General features: G+C 41.8%; 2 protein-coding genes across 2 annotated transcripts; both read right to left on the reverse strand.

The window, feature by feature from the left end:
* Positions 1–665: 665 nt before the first annotated feature.
* Positions 666–5,767, reverse strand: cldn23l (claudin 23-like). Its single transcript, XM_023295989.3, has 3 exons — positions 5,300–5,767; positions 2,797–2,849; positions 666–2,562 (listed from the first exon to the last, which is right to left on the reverse strand). Exon 3 carries the CDS (start codon positions 2,370–2,372, stop codon positions 1,617–1,619), a length of 756 nt encoding a protein of 251 aa, XP_023151757.2. The 5' UTR covers positions 2,373–2,562; positions 2,797–2,849; positions 5,300–5,767; the 3' UTR covers positions 666–1,616.
* A 331-nt stretch (positions 5,768–6,098) lies between these two features.
* Positions 6,099–15,791, reverse strand: grhl3 (grainyhead-like transcription factor 3). Its single transcript, XM_023295901.3, has 15 exons — positions 15,657–15,791; positions 13,790–13,961; positions 13,609–13,673; positions 12,579–12,855; positions 12,250–12,489; positions 11,473–11,584; positions 11,212–11,306; positions 10,446–10,604; positions 10,278–10,353; positions 10,071–10,192; positions 9,157–9,182; positions 8,951–9,036; positions 8,775–8,860; positions 8,490–8,554; positions 6,099–7,156 (listed from the first exon to the last, which is right to left on the reverse strand). Exons 1-15 carry the CDS (start codon positions 15,671–15,673, stop codon positions 7,039–7,041), a joined length of 1,716 nt encoding a protein of 571 aa, XP_023151669.2. The 5' UTR covers positions 15,674–15,791; the 3' UTR covers positions 6,099–7,038.
* Between the last annotated feature and the right edge of the window lie 5,550 nt (positions 15,792–21,341).

Here is a 21,341-nt window from a genome sequence, read left to right on the forward strand (position 1 = left end):
CTTTACAGCTTGCCGGCTCCCTTTTGTTGCCCGACCAGGTCACCAGGTCCTGTTTGCAGCTTTCAGAACTGTCTACCATACAGCAGTGAAATTTGCCCTTGACGGTTAATAAGTTTTCACATTCAGTACTTTCAGAAAGAAGTCTGAACCACTAGTTGAAAAGCAGCAGAATGTGTGGTTTGCAGTGTAAGTGTTCAAAGCACAGACTGACAAATTCTGCAGCAAAAAAATATCTGTTTTTCTTGCATAAGCTCAAAAATATATATACTTTTTTCTCCACCTACTTCTTTCCTTCACTGTCCTTTGTTTCATCAACCATGACACATACTGTCACATGCTGAATGTCTTTGTTTGCTGCTGACTGAAGCAACTGAATTGTTCATTTCCTCATCAGGTTGATGGCGTTCGCTGCATTCATATCTAAGATCTATCCATGTAATGAGACTGTTCCTGATAATTCACCGGCTGCAGTGACCTTGTCTGCTGTGCGTCGGTTGAACTCTCAGCTTTGAGTTGCGCTAATAAATCTGAACTCCTTGGCAGCACTTTAGATTCAGATTGAGATTTTTATTAATCTGTGTTGTTCTTCTTCTACTTCTACTTCTTCTTCTCTGAAGTCTACCTCAGTCTGCTTTCTAAATAGTGAAACACAGCACACAGTGACATATCTGAAATATTTTATTCAATGCAGAATGCACCAACAAGTGCAAACACATTATAATATCTTTACACCAACAAATAATTTACAAGGAATAAACAACACCCTGTTATACTTCCTCCTCCAACATTTTTTAAAATCTTCTCACTGCTCATGTTTTCATGTCAGTGATATCCCGATGATCAGATGAAGGCTCCATAGTGAAGGTATCATACAAAAGCTTAACAAGACAGACTGGCTAAGAAACGGGCAGATTATTACACAACACATTCTCTTTCATCTGACTTCAAAAAGTGGTCTTTTTAGTTGTTTCCAGTCACTGAATTGAAAAAAAATTCAAAAGCTGATTGCAAATTGTTTTGGAGACAATAATTTATGCATCCCAAAGAAAACTGGAACGTCAGATGCATTAGCTTAATGCAATTTTCTGTTGAAGCACAGATAAAATCCAATGTTTAAATTTTACCGCAGTAGTCTATAAATTGATCTAAACCATTCTTATTTAAAGCCCTAACATCATCTAAGGAACTGCAAGTCTACTAAATATCACAAATATTTTACATTTCACAGTTTTGTTCAGACACAAAAGATGTCATGTTTTTGATAACAGTACAGAGTCATGGCTACAGTGTAAAAGGCATCACAAAGTGACACTTCAGTCATGTTTCACTACATGGAACACTTCAAGGCAGCTCAATCTTTTTCTACTCATCAACATTCATCACCTTGTATTTACACACCAACATTATGTTTCTATGTCAATAGGAAGCTACACACATTATGTTCATACCTGCGTTAAAGTTCATTAATCAGGTTGAAGCAATGTCTGGTGGTTCACTGTAATTTAGGAATTTATGTATCAGTTGGCAGATTTATTAGCTGATGGAAGGGAGGTTGTTCAATTTTGTTCATTTTTGCCAATTTTTTCTTGAAGTTTTGTGAGTCTAAGGTTCAAGTTCTAACAGCTGACTTCATATACATCCATGTCTGTCTTGTTGGTAATTTCTGGACATGAGCGGCAGGCCGGGCAGACTGGTAGCTCTGGGCCGGATGGGCAGGTTGGGCATCTTGGTCGTTTGAAACTGAACAGCAAAGCACTTCCTCCGAGCACCTGCAAACACGAACCCAGCCAGCCAAAGTAGAGCGAGCCAGCCGCATGCAAGCTGAGGTGGGGGAACCTGGGATTGCTGATCCTCTGACTCGGATCCATCCCGAGTCTTCTAAGGTTGTGGGTGTACACCCCTAAAGCAGTCAGGCTCAGCAGCCCGGCCGTCACCACCAAGAGTCCTCCTGAGGCTGCAACCCCCCTCAGGGGCAGATCGGTCCAGCACCGGACCCCGATACAAGCCAGGACGATACCGGTGCCGCACAGGAACAAGGAGGTGAGCACCAAGCCCTGAGCCAGACGAACCCGTGGGTCTCTCTGATATGGACCAGCTACAGGCCAGCACTGCTTCAGCTCCGAGTGCTCCACCTGCAGGCAGCTCTCCCAGAGTCCATCAGAGCGCAGCAAGAGCAGCGCCTCCACTGACCCAGACCTGACCCCCATACCCTGACCTTTAGCCCCCGACCGGAGAAGAGACCCCGGCCCTGTCATGCTCAGACGTGCCTGTCCCTCCCTCCACTGAGGGGTGATGGCAGCTGTGAAGACGAGGACCAGTCCCAAGGGGGCGAAGACAATCCCCATCACCATGGAGGCTGGAGTGTGCATCATTAGTGTCACAGCCCTGATTGTCTAGGCTAGACTTAATTAGTTTTTCTGTAAAAATAAAACAGCACCAGCTCAGCGTAATATGAGTATTCTCCCAAAGACAGATGACGGTGGCTGTTAGTCCACACAGGGACTGCTGCTTGCCAGTCAGATACTGGTTTGATGAGACTTCCGAGAAATGTTTGGATGAATTCTGGAAAAAAATAAGACAACACAATTGCCATGATAAAAAAGATACAATCTTCTGTGCCATGCCTTGGTTCACATAAACCAAAATCCATTCTACTCTACTTTTTTTTGTAAGATACTAGAGAGTTTTAAACCTAAAAGACGTATAAATTAGCTTGTAACAAAAGCAAAGACAATCAGTACAGCTATCAGAATGATGAAACTTCAAAATCTTAGAAAACAGACTCTCATCCAATACCTCTTCATCGAACCTCTTCTTTCTTTTAGCTGCAGACTCTTCATTTTGACTACCTGAGTGAAAAAGAAAGGTTCAGTTATCGTAAGAAATAATGTACATCAGGTCAGCGTGATGGAAAGAAAAACTGAGTCAGAGACACAACAGAGGTGTGAAGTGGAGTAAAGACGAACGCACGAGCAGCCGGAGAAAAAGCAGAAGGAGGTTTGGCTTCACAGTTCCTGTGCTGGACAGGAAAAAACTGAACGGTCGATGCTTGTCTCTGTTGCTAGGATACGATAACCTGGCCAGTCACAACTTGGCAGTGTGTAGATGTATTCATCACAAGACCTAGTCAGACTTCTCTCTATGCAAAAACCCGATTGTCTTATATATACAAACGTTGGCCCACTTGAGTTCAGCAGTGTGTGTGTTGAGCTGTTTTCTCGGACGACTGATGACCAGCCGTGACCTTGGAGAATTTCAGCTGGATTAGTAATTACGTTGGGCCAGTGTTTGAATGCAGAGTGAGTCCAATGTCTCGGCTCGGAGGAGGAGGGCGAGAACGTCCCCGGAGAAGGGGACAAGACAACCTGAAGATGTGTATGAGTCACGCAGACACACAAGCGGCCGCAATCAATTCACATCTCTGTCAAACAAACACCCTAAACACCGGCATTATGATAGCAGCCCAGGGGGAAGAGGGACACTTGAACTAAAAATACTCTGGAAGGTGTCCACTTGTTTTTCTAAACACAGACTGCTGAAGCCTCATGTTAACTTTATATTGTGAAATGCACAAGAGATTATAGCCCCATCACTTAAAATAAAAGTGCATTACAAAGGGATACCCTTATAGTAGTCCATATGAATAGGAAATATGATTACAGCAAGCAAACTTTGACAGCTGACTATTGTTTAATGACAATTTAATAAAAATTGAGAACCATGGTTGTTTCACATTGTGTCATTTTTGTCACATTTTTCACTACAGAATCTTCTTGAGGCACAAAATAAGACATTCATGAGTTCCCAGGTAATTTTCCACTTACGATTTAATTCTTAAACCTAAATACTAGTCTTAAACTAAATATCTTACTTGCAGTAAATAAGAATGTAAGAATTTAAATTAATTGAAAAACAAAACCAAAAGCAACATTTAATTATATATGAAGAAACACATAATAGATTTATACAGTACCCAGCACACCTTAAGGTTTGGCTGCGGTGAACGCTTTCATGCTCATAAACTCAAAACCACTGAAGAGCAGGTTTGTAAACTGCAGAGCTGTAATGACTTCAGCATTTCAAACTGTGGAATCATGCAAATTCAACATTAAAAATGTTACTCAAGTTAGTTATTAATAAATTAAAAGCATGTTTAAATGTATAAGACAAGTCTTGTACATATTAATATTATTATACAGAGGCATAGATTGCTTTGCAAAGGTTTCAGCCACATAAGCTTCTTAGTTATTGTGCAACGCCACCAGATGTTTCATCAGTGTTTGTTGCACTTTGTATGAATTCAACTGTTTTTTTTTCTTTAAAAGCCAACTGACTTCATAAATTTTGCACTAACTGAAGTAGGTATATGAATGGCTGTTAAAAAATTGAATCTCCACATCAAATCCACAACTTTAACAAACTTACAGAAGCTTCCATGAGTCATAACTGTATATTTGACCTGTAAATACAGATAAAACCTGTGAAAATGTCTCTGCAGAGTCTCCTTTATGTCTGTCATTTCTTTGTAAAACTAATTTTAAAAGGATTAAAGACAACTGAGCAGGTATCAGTCTGAGGATATCTAACAGACATGAATAGACAAGGAGAAGGTTTACTGAACTAGGCTAGAATATACAAGAAATAAATCCCCATGAGAATGCACGTAGATGTTGATGCAATGGAAGCAAGCGGAGTGCACTTTCATAAACACACTGTTGACATGTGTCACCTTTACTGTAAATTACATCCTGTTTTGCTGCATCACTGACATGACAGGAAAGAGGAAAGATGAAAACAAGAGATTTGGGAGATCACATCCTTGTCTGCATCAGGATTTAACTAATTAACGGTGAGCTATATGCTTCAGTCTCACCAGGCTGTTAATAGTGTTTTTCTACACACTCACTGCTGTAATATTTCTTCTCTTTGTTTTTGTGCACTTTGTCAGATTTGAGTCTGAGCTAAAAAATCTGAGCTTTTTCCTTCCTCAAAAAAATCAATGAGATCATGTTGAAAGATGTACCTGCCAAGTCTATTGATTACTGTCTGCCACTGTAATGATTTAAATGCAGGGACTTCCTTAAGTGCTGGGTTTGTTTTGATGCACAAAAAAATGGCAAAAGGAAAGGTGTGGAAACATCTGCAGGGAAGCACTGAAGAGACTGGTGATGAATTGAAAAATGATGAGCGTACTGTACATTATCTATAGTTTAAACACCGTACAGACACATATGGAGCGAAAAAGCGAACACATGCACACACACACACAGATACGGTCCATGAAGTCACAGTCACTTACCATTCAGGAGGGGTTGTGTGTATCTCACTGCAGATCGCTGGCTGCCTCCCTGCTCTCTTGTGACTGGCTAACATATTTCTCCCTCTTTGGCAGCAGATGGTGTAGCCACCTCTTCATTATTCTTGCTCACTCTTTCTTCTCATCTATCCGTGCTTCAACAGTTTCGCCGCCTGCATCTGCTTATTCATTTTCTCTGTCTTCATGTCTCTGTCCTTGTGTCTGTCCTCCCCCCCTTCCTCCTTTATTTTTTCCTGCTGCTTCCCCGTCTGTCTGCTTCCCTGCCTCTCTGTCTCACTTACTCTCTGCCCGAGCCTCTCTCTTTGACTTGCTGAAGGATGTCTGTGTTCTATCTAGGACAAAGTGCCTCCCTGCTTTTCCCCGTCAGTGTCACTAAACGGGGAAAAGCAACGAACACTCCAACATGTGCTTCCTATTAAGGAGCACCGAGAGCTGATAGATAATGTAAAGGGTCTCTTTGATGTACCCCTCTCTCCCTCATACACACATGCATATGCATTCAAACACAATTCCAAGTACAATTTCGCAGAAAATACAGCAGACCTCTCTCATTCCCATAAGTGTCATGCTTTTGTTTGATCTCTAAGAAGAGCTGATCGAGTAGTCGGCTGCTTCTGCATTTCCAATATGCACTTTACCTCCAAAGACTAACTGTAATTGTGCACAGTTACACAAAAGCATCTCTAATCTTTGTCCTTTTTTTGTTCCTTTGATAACTCATCCTGGCAAATCAGTGAATGGATATTTTTGATTTGTGCGTGTAGCAACTGGAGACAAAGCCTGATATGCATTTTCTTTATTTTCTTAGAAAAGCGGCAATGTGACTAACATAACCAGAACTGTCTTGTTTATAATAATGAAATATTACAGGGATACATGCTTGCTTTGAAATGATACACAACACATAAGCACACAAATTTTTACATACACATACACATGCATACTATGAAAGTCCTGTTTCTGGTTTAGAGGGTTTGAACTGTTTCCAGAAAAACTCTGTGGTTACACCGTACAGTCAGGAAATGTCCACAGCTTTGGGCTTAAAATTGGCCAATACTAACTCTTGTGTGGTTTTATGGGTGGAAATGTCTGACTTTAGGTTCTGAATGCAACCCAGTGTCGGGCATTTTAGTCGTGAAACTACCAGGAACCTACAGGAAGATACTTTTGGCAAAGGTAAAATTTTAAAAAATGAGCGGCAAATTATGGTTAAGAAAATGCACCATTCACTTTTGTAGAAGAAATGATAAGTACATTGAAAGCAGCAAGAATAGCAATGTTAAGAAATGCTAAAAAAAAAATGCTGTACACAATTCACGTACAAAGCTCTGTAAAAAAACTTGAAATACACAGCAATTTGTGGAAAGTGGATCGCAACATGCACATGACTAGCTCATAAAACACTGTCATATTAAATTCTATTTACATTATATATGTACAAAGTGTTTATCATAAATGCTCTCACATTAAAATAATACATTCAAATAACAAAATAAAAAGACCTGAAGTGAGTGGTATTTACAAAATTCAGAAACGACTGCTTTTTTTTAAATTTTTTTTTTATCTGAAATCGGAAAAACTGAAGATTCAGTCCAGGTCTCTTTGTAGCTTTGGCGGTCCGCAGCTTACATTGTCTCTGATCGAGCAGTGCTTTGGGGAGATGGTTTAAACTGGCAGCTGTGTTTGTTCATCCTTCAATGGAGCAAGTGGCTCGCTTGTTCTCATACTTCAACCAGAGTGACTTGGAACTGACGGCCAACCACCTCGGACACCTCGATGAGGAAGGCCGACTGGTTGGTGTAGTGTTCAATGATGTTGTCGTCCATGTTGACGAAAATCCTGGAGGGAAGAGGAGCAAAAACAAAGGGTTACTTCAGGGATTGCGGAGAAATATGCAGCAAAGAAAAGGACAAATAAAACTGCATTAACCAGTTTTAAGAAAAACATATTAATCTCCCAAACTAAAATGAGCAACTTGACTCTAAATCTGTTATGCTCTACTTCTCACTCAGGTGTGACATAAACACCAGGTCACCAGGTTTCGTGTTTGGGTTAAGCACAGCATGCCATTTGTTTTGCAGGAAACTTCTCAGGTGGAAAATATAGTGGCGCTATATCTCCTGCATCAGTAGGGGCAATCAATCAGGTCACTGTCTGTCTCCTCCCCAACACTAAGTCTAACCTTCAGGCCTTTAAGGCTTTAATGACTGAATAACCACAGGATCATGCATTCTGCCTGCAGGGACAAGGCTGATTGAAGAGCAAAAGAGGAGGGAGGGAACTGCAGGCAGAATGCAACCCAACCAGTTAGCTTTGCTGCTCCCCCTGCAGTGATAGCTGCCAGCAAGCTGCACGAAAATCACCCAAAGGTGTTTCAGCTTCTGTCAAAAGGTCTCAAGGAATGGCCTCTGATCTCCTACATTATTATGCAGGAAGTGAGCCAGACTATCACCAGTTAGAAAACCCCATTCAGGTCTGATTCTGCTGATGAAACACACTTTTATCAAAGCCGGTAAGTTGTAAACACTCCCTAACTACAATGATAATCATTTTATAAGAAGAAGTTGATGACAGAACCATTAAGAGAGGCGTCACCTTTTTTAAAATATTGTTAGAGGCGGTGAAACACACTGACTTTCTTTTTTAAAGCACTGCACGCAACCCAACTCACTAAATTCATCACTGGAGAAGTGTACCTTACAGGAACTCATCTGACCTTTATCGCTTTTTACCTGACATATGTGCGATATGTGACGGTTCCAAACTGGACAGACAACCTTTTGCTAACGACTGCAAGCCTTTATCGAATCAAGTATCTCTTTTCAACACTACTTCCTGATGTTCCGAAGAGATGAGGTTATGAAAACATAAATAACAATCGGCCATGACTCATCGGCAGGCCTTATGAAATCTTTTCATCCTCACTCAGGCATATGTCTTCTTTTGAAGGAGCTGCAATTAACACATTCCAGAGGGCCGAGCCAACTAACCAACCTACCCGGTCTGTCAACGTGAGCTTCCTTAGAGGAGGATGAGATTAAAACCACAAACCAAAAGCACTGAACATATGCACATCACCTGTGTCACATGGAATCCTTTAATCTAACTCGAGTTAAGCCAGTTGTACAATAGAGGCGCATTAGACACACCAAAGACACAATACGATACTCACCCTCTTTTGCATTTTTTGTAGATTTTCCCAATGGTGTCTTTTTGCATGCCATACTTTTCTGAAATCTGAGGAATGAAAGGAATATGAGAAGACAGTTAGAGTGATCTGCTGACAGACAAGTGATACACTTCAGGGATGAGATACTGTAAAAAAAAAAAAAAAAAAAAAAAGGCTCTGACGAGTGCAGAAGACAAGAGAGGTGAAGACGCTGTTGATTTCCACCTTTGAAAACGGGTCACATAAATCAGGAGTGTATTCATGACAGAGCAATCATGTGATACTTACAGCTTCTCGAAGGCCTGACACGGTCGGAGAGCTGAGCATGAGCGCATCAAACGCCTCTTGAGTGCCTGTCCTCACGTAAAGCAGAACTATAAAAGGCAAGCAAGAAAAAATTAGCATCAAAGGGGACAAACGGTGGTGGGATGACATTTTTATTGGACTTGCAGCTTCCTATCTACCTCTTTGTGGGTCTTCTCTGCGAGCCTGTTTGCTGTGTGGAGATCTGCTCTGGTCTCTGTCCGGATACAACCTCTTAAGAGAACTCCTGGCAGGACAAAAACCAACATTTACATGAGTCAAAAACAGCCACTGTGTGTTTATTTGAACATAACGGATTGTGATGGCCAACTGTTAATGCTGTCCTGTGCAATCTATCTCTGCTTACCTTTCAGTTTCGTCCATGGGAGCGGCCTGCAGAGACAAAGGAAACAAAGGGGGAGATGAGAAATCTGATTAGAAACAACTTCACTGATAAAGTCATTGCTTAATATCCCCCTTCCTTCCGCTGTCTGTGCGTGATACCTTAAAAAAAAGGAACGTTATCATCACTGTAAGACTGCATTTCCCATAACTTCTAACACAACATCAGCGTGGACACCGATGGAGACACACAGATAGGACCACCCTGTGTTTAATCACGCTGTCCAATCAAAGACGTTTTCTGCCTCAGACATTCGGTACAGACTGCAAGGGCAGGTTATTTTTTTCCCCTTTCGGTTTCAGTGACATTAACTCAGGACTTGTATCTAAATTAAATCTAAATGAAAAGACCTCCTCCACATCAGCAGAGTCTTTTTTTTAATGATCTATACGTACACTTTCTCTCTCACACATGCCCCTCTAGACTCCACAGTGTGGGAAAAGTGGCCTGTCTGAACAGCACCCTCACCGCACTGTTTTTGCAAGTGTGTCTGAGTGAATGAGGGTGGCTGGCTTGCTATGTGTCAGCCGCAAGTCCTGTTGCATCAGGTGTGTGTGTCTTTGTGTAAGCCCCCACAGCTTAACCTCAGTGTCTGTAGCTGCAGCGGCATGTACCCTCGCCTGGTTTCGACTCCAATTAGCTCATCTGATCTCAGGTTTGTGTTTTGCCTCACTTTCGCTGGCATCGCTTAACCCCCCTCCCTGTTCCTAGCCCACTTTTCCCACTGCATACTTTCCCACAGTTTTTTTTTCCTGCCTCGCTCGTGCCTGTCCTCTTGCCTGCAGGGATATGAAGGGGGCGGCTGGTGGGAACAGGAGGGAGAGGAGAGGGATAATAGTAGGATTGGTTGAAAAAAAAACAAAACCAAGGCTGCCTACCATGCGCTGTAAACTGGCAAAGTGTGAGTCTGGAATGAAGAGAACCGGCTGGGTGACGTGGTCATCCAGGGTCCGGAAGAAGGTACATTCAGCGTTGATGGAGCTGCTCACTAAAGACTTAGCTGGAAGACAGAAAGAAGGACAATGTTAGATTTGGATTCACTTGGACAGTGTAATTATAGCATTTTCAAAATCTGCAGTACTCACCGTTAGCGTCATTGGTGTTTTTTCCCCTCCTCTTGGATCTTTTCCTCTCCTCATCTCGCATCTTCCTCTCTGCACCCTGAAGACAACGACACAATCACATCAATGACTCCAGAAATATCCGCTTTTTCTTCGTTTACGTGAAAAAACAAATTAAGTAAAGCAACATACCTTATCACAGAAAATCTTGACCTGGCATGCGGCTCTGTGTATCAGCTGGTTGTTTCCTGAGCTGAAGTCGTAAGTGTCGATCTGTAGGTTTAGAGGAAGGCCTTTCACTCCTTTCTGAGAAGAGAAATCTGTACTCAGGGAGTTGATTCCAATGTACACCTGGGGAACAGGAAAAGACAGCATTTCAAAGTACATCATGTTGGCATCAGGTTTTGTGACAACTGACATCTTTTATTCGTGTCATTCCTTTCAGTGTACTTGTATCCCAGTGGGGACATGATGACAGGTTTTAGAGATGTATGCCAATGAAAGCAAATGAAGAAGGTGGAGGCATCATGATGGAGTGAGTGATATAAAAATAGATGATGAGTCTTAAAAAACTGGAAACACCTGCCGATCTGAATATCTTTCTATCCTTTACTCATTCCTTCTGTCCTCACATTTAGTGGAAACAGCTTCCCCCTTCTTCCTTCTTCTCTCCATCTGCAGCAGGTTTGGTTGGCCCCACCCCGACGCCTTTGGGCCAAAGTGAAGCTCACATAAGCCGTCGGGGCCTTTGCTTGCTGTGGTGACAAGAGCCTGAGGGCCAAACACATTTCTGGGATTCCTCCTCTCCCTCCTCAGCCACTCCTTCTCTCTCCGCCTGCCTGATCTACCTTTCCTCTCTTTTCCTCTAAAAGATCCACCTGTTCTGTCGCTTCTCGTTTCAGTAAGATGGGCTTGCGGTGCAGTGTTATATAAAAGTTTTCTACATTCATTTGCTCACCTTGGCCTCTTCACTTGGGTTCCACACAAAAGAGAGAGCATTGAAGGCCACCTCCTCTACGTTGCTGATGCCGCTGAACACTTCTTTGTAGTCCGCTATTGAAAAAAGAAAAAGATTTTAAACATTCCTGCACAGAATTCTTTTCAGGTTTGTACCTTGAAAATGGCGCTGCTGCTCTCAAATATCTTTTATAACGAATGACAAGAAAACTGAGTGAATCTTTCACCTGTGCATGTGTATTTGTGTTTGTGAACAACATACCGATGTCAATGACCCTCTGCTTGGCGGTCGGCTGGCGCGCATGCCAGTGATTCCAGAAACGGAGCTGCATTTCTGGGCTCTTGTCGTTCTCGAACACAGCCATCACCACTGTCTGTAGTGGAGAAAGAGGGGTGACAGAAAAGCAGAAAATTAGCTTCAGTTTGTCTGGCTCAATGCAATTATTTCCACCTGTCTACATTTTCAAGAATAGCCAAGTCTCCTTTTAATGACCATGTTTCATTCATCACTGCAAATCCTCCTTTTCTACAAAATTGTCATCGGTTATTTGCTGTAAGCTACCATGTGTTTGTCTATATTCTTTTCCTGTGATTTGTTTGACAAAGAAAACCACACCACACCTTCCCCCTCTCCTTGTCCACTCCTCTTTTTTTTTCTCCCAACTCTTGCTTGTGTCACATCAGACAAATGCGACTGAGCTGAGCTCTCCTGCACTCTGGCCTCATTACACGGCGGTAGGAATAAATTATAGAGAGCAGGACACTGTCACTTTAATGGTACCAGCCCAGTGTGCAGGGTGTAAGCAGGGAATTAGTCACCGAAGGAACTGGCTCCAAGGGAGGGACAGATATTTGGGAAGGGTTGGCTTGGTGGCACGCAAAGAATTTATGTATAATTGGGCTCATGAAGAACAAGCCTGAAGGGAAAGATGGAAGGGTGAATAGTAGTGACATTTTTTTAATGGAACTTAGAAGCACCAATAAACAAAACAAAACAAATCTTTGAAAGATTCCCTGATGATATGTCACCATGACTCACCTTGACTTTGGTGGCAGTGAGGCAGGCGCTGCTGTCCACCCCCTGGAGAGTGATGGGATAAAACTGGCCCTTGTTCAGGTACACCATGGGCAGCTCGCTGGACTTGTAAGGGGAAGCTGCAGGAGCTCCGAGGGAAAACTGAAAATCGCTCCTGAGTCTCTCGGCTGGGGAGCTGGTGTAGGAGCCGGAGTAGACAGGGCTGGAGTGGTTTTCAGAGAAGGGATCGCTGTAGGGAAGAGTCTGGTAATGACACACAAGGATATGGTTTAGTAAAGGAAGGAGGAAGAGACTGACAACACAGGAAACAAGGCTCAGCTTTCATTAATTACCTCAGCGTTGGGGTCGGGGAAAGCAGTGGTTTCTGGCCACTTCTGCAACAAGGAATCAAAGATGATGTTGAGCTCCTGCTTGTCGTAAGCATCTGCTACAACACTGGTGAGGGTGGCGTATGTGTCTGAGGTGGTGGGAGCAGAAATGGGAAGGGAGATGTTCTGCTTGGATCCCAAAACTTCCTGGGGATGGCTGGTGGGAACGCTCTCGGAGAGAATCTTCATGACATTGGCGGACGCCTCCAATGAAGCGAGCTCGTTGGTGCTGGTTAGGCTCCTGGCAGGTTGAGGAAGTGGGAAAAAGATTAAGTACAGAAGCAAAAACCCACCTCTGCAAGGTCAGCATGACTCAGGTGTACAGAACGAAGAAAAAAAATAACCTTAAAGTGACAGACTGTGGTGTGTCTTTTAACCGTTACAGATCCCTGAGAGCAGCCTGCATGTGCAAATGTGAGTAAAAGCACTTGTTGTGTGTCAGCACACACAGCTACTGCAACAAGTGGAACTCATAGAAAGACAGGGTTTGAGTTTGGGTGGGAACTATTTGTCCCTTAATCCAGCGTTTTTTCTTCTCTGTGTTTGAGTTTCTCTGTCTGAAATGTTTTAGGCGACAACATTGCGCCCCAACAATGGCCTTTTTTCACCCGAAGAAGTAGAAATAGGGACAATCTGTCTACCTGTTGTGAAACTCTTTAAGCAAAGGCAGAGATGATGATAGAGAATGGAGAGATGAATGGTAGACTTGGAGGGACAGACAATAATCCTTCTGCCTCTGTTTGACTAGAGGATTACCCACTCATCTTTATGACCTCCCAAAGCCCTGCCTTTCTCTTTCTGTGTTTTTACTCTTGTAAATTTCACTCAGTGACAAATGAAAATGATTTTAAGATTCTAAATTCTCCAGCCTCTCCAGCAATAATAATTGCAGTGATGATTTTTGCATTGAATTTCATGTCGGTTTGACAAAAATAATGTCGCAGCCATTTAAACGATCAAGTGGATTTTATAGGTTCTGTCAGTTTAGACTTACCTCTCTGTCGGTTTGCAGACATTTCCAGCACGGTTGCAGGCAGCGATTTTCTGCTCCTTCTGGTTCTGAAATGGGACAAAGAGAAAAATGTGATGAGAAAAAAAAGAACATTAAAGTGAAACTGAAATTGAAGCTCTATCAGTTTGGCTTCTTTTGTAAATATTCATTCTGTTTTCCCTACCTTGCAGTGTTCATAAAGCATTGCTGCTAGGTCGTCTCCTGGGTGGAGTCTGGGTTTGGAGTGGTTTGGCTCAGGGACAGAGCTGTCCATGTAGGGAGCCCAGGAGTCCATGATGTAGTTTGTGTAATGGTTATAGTTGAAGTTCTCACTCTGAAAGACCAGTCCCAGAGTCCTACAGCAGGGAGGAAAGAGTTTAGAGTGATCGACTGGATAGACATATTGAAATATACGCTGACAAAAAGGTAGAAGTGTCAAATTATCATTATAAGAATTATTGGTTGTCATCCAAAGGGGTAATAAATAAATGTATTTGCTTATTTGACGAACAGTTTGATGGGGCAGGAGTAAAATTGGAGTTAAGCTACAGCTGTGCCTGAGCCTCAGAGCACTGCACATACTTGCCCCTCAGCATGAAAGGTTTCGATTGCAAAACCGCAGAGCTGAGTAACATCTCCTGATCAGTGGTGTCAGAAAGGTTTTAAAAAGCCAAGGGCCACCCATACACACACACACGCACGCACGCACGCACGCACGCGCACGCGCACACGCACGTGCACACACACACACACGCACACACGCACGCACGCGCGCACGCACGCGCACACGCACGTGCACACACACACACGCACGCACGCACGCACGCACGCACGCACGCACGCGCACACGCACGTGCACACACACACACACGCACGCACGCACGCACGCGCGCACGCGCGCGCACGCACGCACACAGTGTTTTGTGGTTTCCAATGTTGTGAAAGGAGAAGAAACTATACTCCTGAATCCTGTACAAACTCTGCTATTTGCACAGATCTCAAGAGATGACAAGATTTTCTTACTCGGTAAATAGAAACCCGCAACCGTCGCTGAGGTTGAGCTCGGGTTTTCCATTTCACTTGTGTAAAAAAAAAAAGAAAGAAAGATGCGCCTGGGACTCTGAGGATTGGATTTGTTTGGAAAGACTCACTGTGACATTGGATTGTAAACATCAAGCTTGCCAGGATAAGCCCCGTTTGGAGTTTGTCTGAAGTAGCAAATGAACAAATAGCTGCAGTTTAGCCTGGATAAACAGCTAATCAAATGTGCTGACAGAAGGGCAAGACCACAGGTGTTCACAACCAGAGCAGAACCAAAGCTTAGGGAGAAATCCCACGGTTTCTCACAGGGATTAATGAAAGACTACCGAATATTGCATGGAAAACTGCATTTCTAGACACCAGACTATAGCGTTAACTTAGGTTTGTTTCCTCAGTATTTCATTCTTAAACAACACTCATGCACCTGCTCAAAGATGCACCTGCCTCTCACACTCAGCAGCCACAGAAAAAAATAAACTCCGTACGTTATTCTCCCCCTAAAACCAGCTGAGATCACTTGCTTTTACACAGACACAGAGAGGGGTGGGCTCGTGTCTAGGGTTTCGCCATTATGTAATTCAATGCAATACATGCTGTCATTGCCTTCTGTCTCTGTCTAACACCTCAAGAGGAGATTCTTATTTCCCCGTCTCCTTTTGTGCTCTGTGGCCCCTAGGTTAGGGACAACACAAGCCGAAACAGACCCACTACAACCACAGAACCGACTCAGTGTGTGTCTGTGCAGTGTGTGTTAAAACTATCCATATCAATTTCCCATGTAAAACAGCCCCTTTTAAAAACAGGGATTTTTCACATGGGGGTCCCATTGCAGAAAAGCTAGAAGGGGGGTTTCTGACCCCTCAGACTGGAATCTTAATGGAAGCATTTACTGTATTACACCAAGTCTGAACTAAAAAAAAGTTTTTATCTTGTGGATTAAAAGCAGAGTTTAGCACAAATTTCTTGCCAAAATAGTAAAAACAACCCAAAATAAAAGTGATAAAACTTACTCAGTCTCTTTGGTCATGTCTCTAGTCCAAGTCAGCCGGAATAGGTTCCGTTAATTTCAACTCTTTGCTGTTTGTATGTGCTATTATCTCTGTGTCAGTCTGGCAAGGAAGAGCAGTGACACACTGATGAGTCAAACGTTGTGATTCCCTCTGAACAGGGCCCAGATTTATTTCATTCCTGCACAGTTTCCCTCTCTGCTGTGATTGGCTGAGAGCACTGAAACAGGTGTCTGATAGGACAGGTGTAGGATCATTAACTCTTCCCAGGACGGAGGGAAACTGGCTCGCATGTGTATGAGTGTGTGCAGCCCACAGATCACTCTGCATGACAATCTAAAGCAGGAGTTGTTCTGAATCTCATTATTGTTCTGGATAAAAGAGTGAGATTAGGGATCGTGGAGGTGTGAAATGTTTGGTACTGACTCTGAGAAAAGCAATAGAAGCCAGGAACTTGGCTTTAATATGTTAATATTTTTTCAGTATCATTTTTCAGCCTCTCCCTTTATTTCCATGTCATGCACAGGTTTTGGTTTCTTTACTTTTGGTTTAAATGCTAAACTTACGTGCATAGAAGCAATAGTAAATGCTTTAGTGCTGAGAGCTCTTTGTTTAAGGGAAGCTCATTAAAAATAGATGTTTTAAAGGCAAATTAAAGTAGAACAATGATTTGATTTAGAATTTTTGTGCATTCAGCATTTAAACTTTTTTATGTCCTAAAATTTGAATGCTGCATTTTGATTATTTGCATTTTACTGAATAATTACTAAGTTAAGACTAAAAGAATGAACTAATAATGAATGGTAAACAAAACACGGGGGAAAAACAACGATTAGCAAGCTTGAAAGAAATGAAAAACTTTTTTTCTTGCAGTTTTTAAAAATACCAGTTGCTCAGCCCCCAAAACTGCATTAAATTCATCTATTTAGGTTAAATAAGCAGTACCACAATTAAAAATATATAAAGAATAGAATTTAAAATGAAGTCAAAGTAAGGTTAAGTGTTATATAAATGAAAGTGATATAAAAAATAAGATAAAGTAGAGGTAATATCAGCAAAAAAGTATTAGACGCAGATGTATGTATGATCATATAATTGTTAGTTTTTCTGTGATAAGGACAATAATGAGCATTTAATTGTTGCTGTTGGTTTAACTGAGCCAAACTTGCACCTACAAAAATAAACAAGATTTTCTAAAATTTTATGTTTGGCGCAATTTGATCTGTAAAGTAACAATAGCTGGAGCTTTGGAGCTGAGTTAGAATTACAAGATTTCTCTCTGAAAAGCTGTGGAAAAGAATAAAATGAAATGCTTGAGTAATGTACAACAATGCGCTGGACTGCTAACATTTTACGAATTGGAAAATAGCAAAATCATTCTTTCTGACACTGTTATTTTGTGCAGATATCAAATAATGCATTTACCACTGAATACATTTTTGACTTTGCATGTTGAAATGGGATCTTATTCAGATAAGGGGAAGGTGAGGGAAAATTACCGGAAACAGATCCTACAATGTCGGCATTGAACCATGTAGATTGCAACAAGATGAAATGTTGTGTTTCACAATGACTTAACGGTAAAACACACACACAGACACACACACTTCCTAAGCCGTAAACCCAAGGCTTACAGTTTGTGCCACCTGAAATCCAAGAAGTATGAAGTCTTCAATGTCACTCAGGGATACTATCTTCCACCCACACACTGGCGAATATTCACACACACACACACAGAGAGAGAAAGAGAGTGTACTGACTGTTTATCTGTACGTTCGTGTGTGTGTCTAAGCACTTCTTGCGGCTGACACCTGAGGGTATCTGGCGTGGTAACGTAACAAGGGTGCGTGCTGTGCAGCTTGCCCACACACTCATGCACACCCTCGTAGAATAACACACACGAACACGCTGAGCCGGAGGGCAAATTGGCAACGAATCAAGAGAGAAAGAGAAATAAAGAAACCTTTCCTTGTATGACACACCTTCATTACTCCACAATACATAAGTCCTCATCTATGCAATTAAACCAGAGTTATTCAAGGTAAAGCCCATTACTCAGGTCTCTATATGCACTTTGCCGAAGAGTCCATTCAGATGCTGCATGAAATCTAGCATCATGAGATATTAAAGAGGGCATAAGTGCTAAAAAGACCAACCACGGTAACACGGATGTGGATCTTTACCACAAAGCAATCATCCTCTCCACTCATTAAGGGTGTGAACGATTTCTCTCAAAGTGTATTTCTGTCTCACCCTATTCAATATTTTCTCTATCCATCCCTCATTAGTGCTGGGAAATTAACACATCAAAACATTTAGAGCTTTGATCCTCACTTCACTCTTTCTCTCTCCTTCTCTCTTACTCTTCTTTAACCACAAGGAAAATCCTTTAAGACCCTGATGGATACACCAAACATCAGTCCCCTGAAACATATTCGATGTTTGCGCTGCACTGATACCTGAAAGAAAACAAACATTTGCTATAAATGGACAGGAAAAAAATGGGAAATTTCTTCTAAAAGTATGCAATGATTTCCAAAAGAAATTATTCTTGTAAATAATTTTGTATTTTTATACTACATTTTCAAAAGTAATTCAAAGCATATTTTCCCACCACTTCATTTAATTGCTGCAAGATAACTTCTAAATACTAAATCAGATGAACAGTTGCAAACATTATGTTGATGAGTTGTGCTGACACAATGTTGCATCAACTTAAAATTACATACAATCAAAACTCAAATTTCTGTGTTAGTTGTTTTAAAATTTAACTCAAGTTGAACTATTTTAATAAAATTGGCTTGATAACTTAATTTTTCTTTACCTGGAATTTAATATTTCTAGTCCCCTCCTCTATTTTAATGTACCTGGAGAATTTAATTCGGTCAAGACAGGTAATTGAAAATACCTTTGATTGTAGAGTTAAAGCTAATTCCTTCAACTCAACATAATTTGTTGGTTGAACCTATTTTTTGTAGAAGCTGTCAGAACACAAAAAAGGGTCAATTTACTTCTATTTGTGTATAAAGAATCAACACCATAACTAGGTCAACTACAGATTCAAAGATACAAAAAGTGCTAAGTGTGAATGAAAAATGTATTTTATTTTTTTTTAAACTATTCTATCATTTTATATCCAAATCACATATTACTTTTGGGGAAAATGCCATGTAAAATGATGGAAAAGGGAATTTAAATTTCTGCTCCGTTTTCTGAGTCACTGAAAACAGGTAGAACAATCACAAAAGGGAAGAAAATGTCTTTGTACAAACTCCAACCGTAGCATTTCAAAATTCAATCAAACTTCCTTGAAGCCTCCTGCTCAGTGTTGCAATATCAGGTCAAATGAAGCGTAGGCATCTACAGCCCCATAGAGACTTCTGGTTCAAGCTGACAAAAGTGGGAACAACGGGGAACCGGGAAGATGGATGGATGTCACAAGATGTTCAAACGGCTGCCTTGAAACTCATCCATGGAGTAAGAAACCGAAGCACTTTGGGGTGTTGTGTGACTGTTTGTGTGGATGTGAATGAGAGCTTGCAGCCATGCATGTTAGCAGACAAACAGACATCAACACTGCTTCTACGCACCACTGCTGCTGAGTAGAGGCGCTCTCATCACCTCTCTCCTCCCACTATATATATATCGCTCTTTCACCTTTTCCTGTCTCCCACTTCTTAATCCTCCTTTCACCTTCTTTTCCTGCTCCCCCTTTCCCTTACGAGTGTTTGACCAATAACCCTTATCTGCTCCCTCCACTTGAGAACATTTTAATCCTCAAACATAAAGATCCCGCCCTTTCAGATGTTTAAACCTCCGTGAATAAGTCAAGCAAGGTAAAAGAACTAATGAAAATAGAGGTCAGTTGTTGTGTTCTTACTCCGATCTTCTCTGCCAACTCCTACACACTGCACATATCTGTCCATCTCTTTCTCCTTCTGTATCTCTCCATCTGCTCTAATGCCTGGTTTGTCATGGAGGAATGTGTGCTGAGGGTTGAGAGAGATATAAGGAGCCCCGGGCACGTTGCTCTGTCTCAGCTCCTCACTCTGGAAGGCCTCATGACGAGAGCATGCACCTGCTAATTTAAAGCCTTGTCATGGTAACTCCAACAGCACTGGTTTTCCATTTCCAATTGACTCTACTTCTCTTAAAATGAAGTTTTCTGTCATTACTTGCTGTGTTCTCATGACAATTCAGTTTAAATAAGAGGAGAAAAAGCAATATGTGTCATGTCTGACACAGGTCAAAATTCATTGTATTGAGGATCTACGTTGTCAAAGCATCTAATAATTCCAAAGTGTGCAATTTATTATCAGTTTAATGTACTTAATTGCAGATTTAAAGGTCAGAAATTCATGCAGACTTGGTTTTTGATATGACACGCTTTGGTTTGCTGACCAAAAGATGCTTATGAGTCCGTTAACACTCTAAAAAGCCATTTTAGAGTGTGTGTGCATGAGTATTTGACGCTAAAATCTGCACCATTTCTAGAACAATAAGTTGTCCACTAGGATCTGTGTGCGGCCAGTTTACCGATGTGTGTGTCAGCGTGATTCCTTGACCTCCAACAGGTGATCTGACCTCTTCAGACCGATAATACTGAGAAGGATGGGGAGACCTCTGAAGCAGAAGTCACTTTGTTTGACCTGGACTAGAGAGGCTCCAAGAGTCTGGAGCAACTCTCTAGCCCCCCACCTCAACGGCCCCACTTGTCTGAACTATTCCACCCACCGAGCCAGCAGCAGCAGCCACTCCCTGAAACTCCACTTTGCCCCAAGTGAGTGATCAGGGTCGGGAGGACGAGAGGAGGGGCAGTTGTAGGTGTAAGAATGGGCGAACAAAGGTGAAATTGAAGGATGAAGAAGTGACAGCAGCAATACTGAGGAGCTGCAGGTGGCAGCATCAAGGAAGAAAAAAAACATTTACAGGAAGAGCCAGCGGAATTTTAGGATTATGATAGCTACTTCAAAGTTTCAGTGAGCTGACATTTGCATGGTGGCCATTGGAGGTTCGGAGAATTCACGCCTGGGGCAGGGGGAAACTGCAGAGGAGAACACTGTGGTTGCATTGCTCAATACAAATGCATTTCTCCAAACTCTGCTTGGGGGCAATTGTGGCCTAGTTTCATGCAATTTCATTAAGCGCAAAATCCTAAAAAGCAAATACAGCTCAGTGGATTAATAATAGGGAGAATGTTTTCCCACCATTAAAGGCCTGCATTAAAAACATTGTATTATGAATTACTGTGTGTGTCCAACATGGGAACAGTGTAGGAGATGACACTGTGTTCCACTTCAGTCAGTAATCTCTGCGTTAATGCCCTTAGATCAAATTTGAGTCACGTAAAATTAATCATCCCATAATCAATGCTATCTAACTGCTTAACAATAGGCAAATGTATTCACAATTTGCGCAACTTTTTAATTGTGTTTGCTCAGACACATTTTGGCATTTTGTCTTTCAGTCTTCTGCCTAAAACACCTCTGCAGTATCAGACATTTAAATTATTTGAATTCTCATCGAGGACATTATAAAGTTCAACAGAATGAAGCAGCTGCACTCGGCATGAAAGTCACAATCCCACGTATAAGGTCTTTTGAAGATTTATTCTTTGGATATTTCACAGGAGGTGCACTGCCATTAACTTGATATTACGTCTACATCAACAGCCACTGTCCTTCCAAA

The sequence above is a fragment of the Amphiprion ocellaris genome, chromosome 20 (assembly GCF_022539595.1).
Source record: "Amphiprion ocellaris isolate individual 3 ecotype Okinawa chromosome 20, ASM2253959v1, whole genome shotgun sequence".
Lineage (NCBI taxonomy): Eukaryota > Metazoa > Chordata > Actinopteri > Pomacentridae > Amphiprion > Amphiprion ocellaris.

What these genes read in the sequence shown, in the direction of transcription:
- cldn23l (XM_023295989.3), bottom strand. Translation starts at nt 2,372, where the DNA reads ATGATGCACACTCCAGCCTCCATGGTGATGGGGATTGTCTTCGCCCCC.
- grhl3 (XM_023295901.3), bottom strand. An exon ending in GTCTGCAAACCGACAGAGAG is followed by an intron (nt 12,856 to 13,608) that starts GTAAGTCTAAAC and finishes TCAACCTGCCAG; the next exon opens with GAGCCTAACCAGCACCAACG. An exon ending in TGTCAGGCCTTCGAGAAGCT is followed by an intron (nt 8,555 to 8,774) that starts GTAAGTATCACA and finishes TTCATTCCTCAG; the next exon opens with ATTTCAGAAAAGTATGGCAT.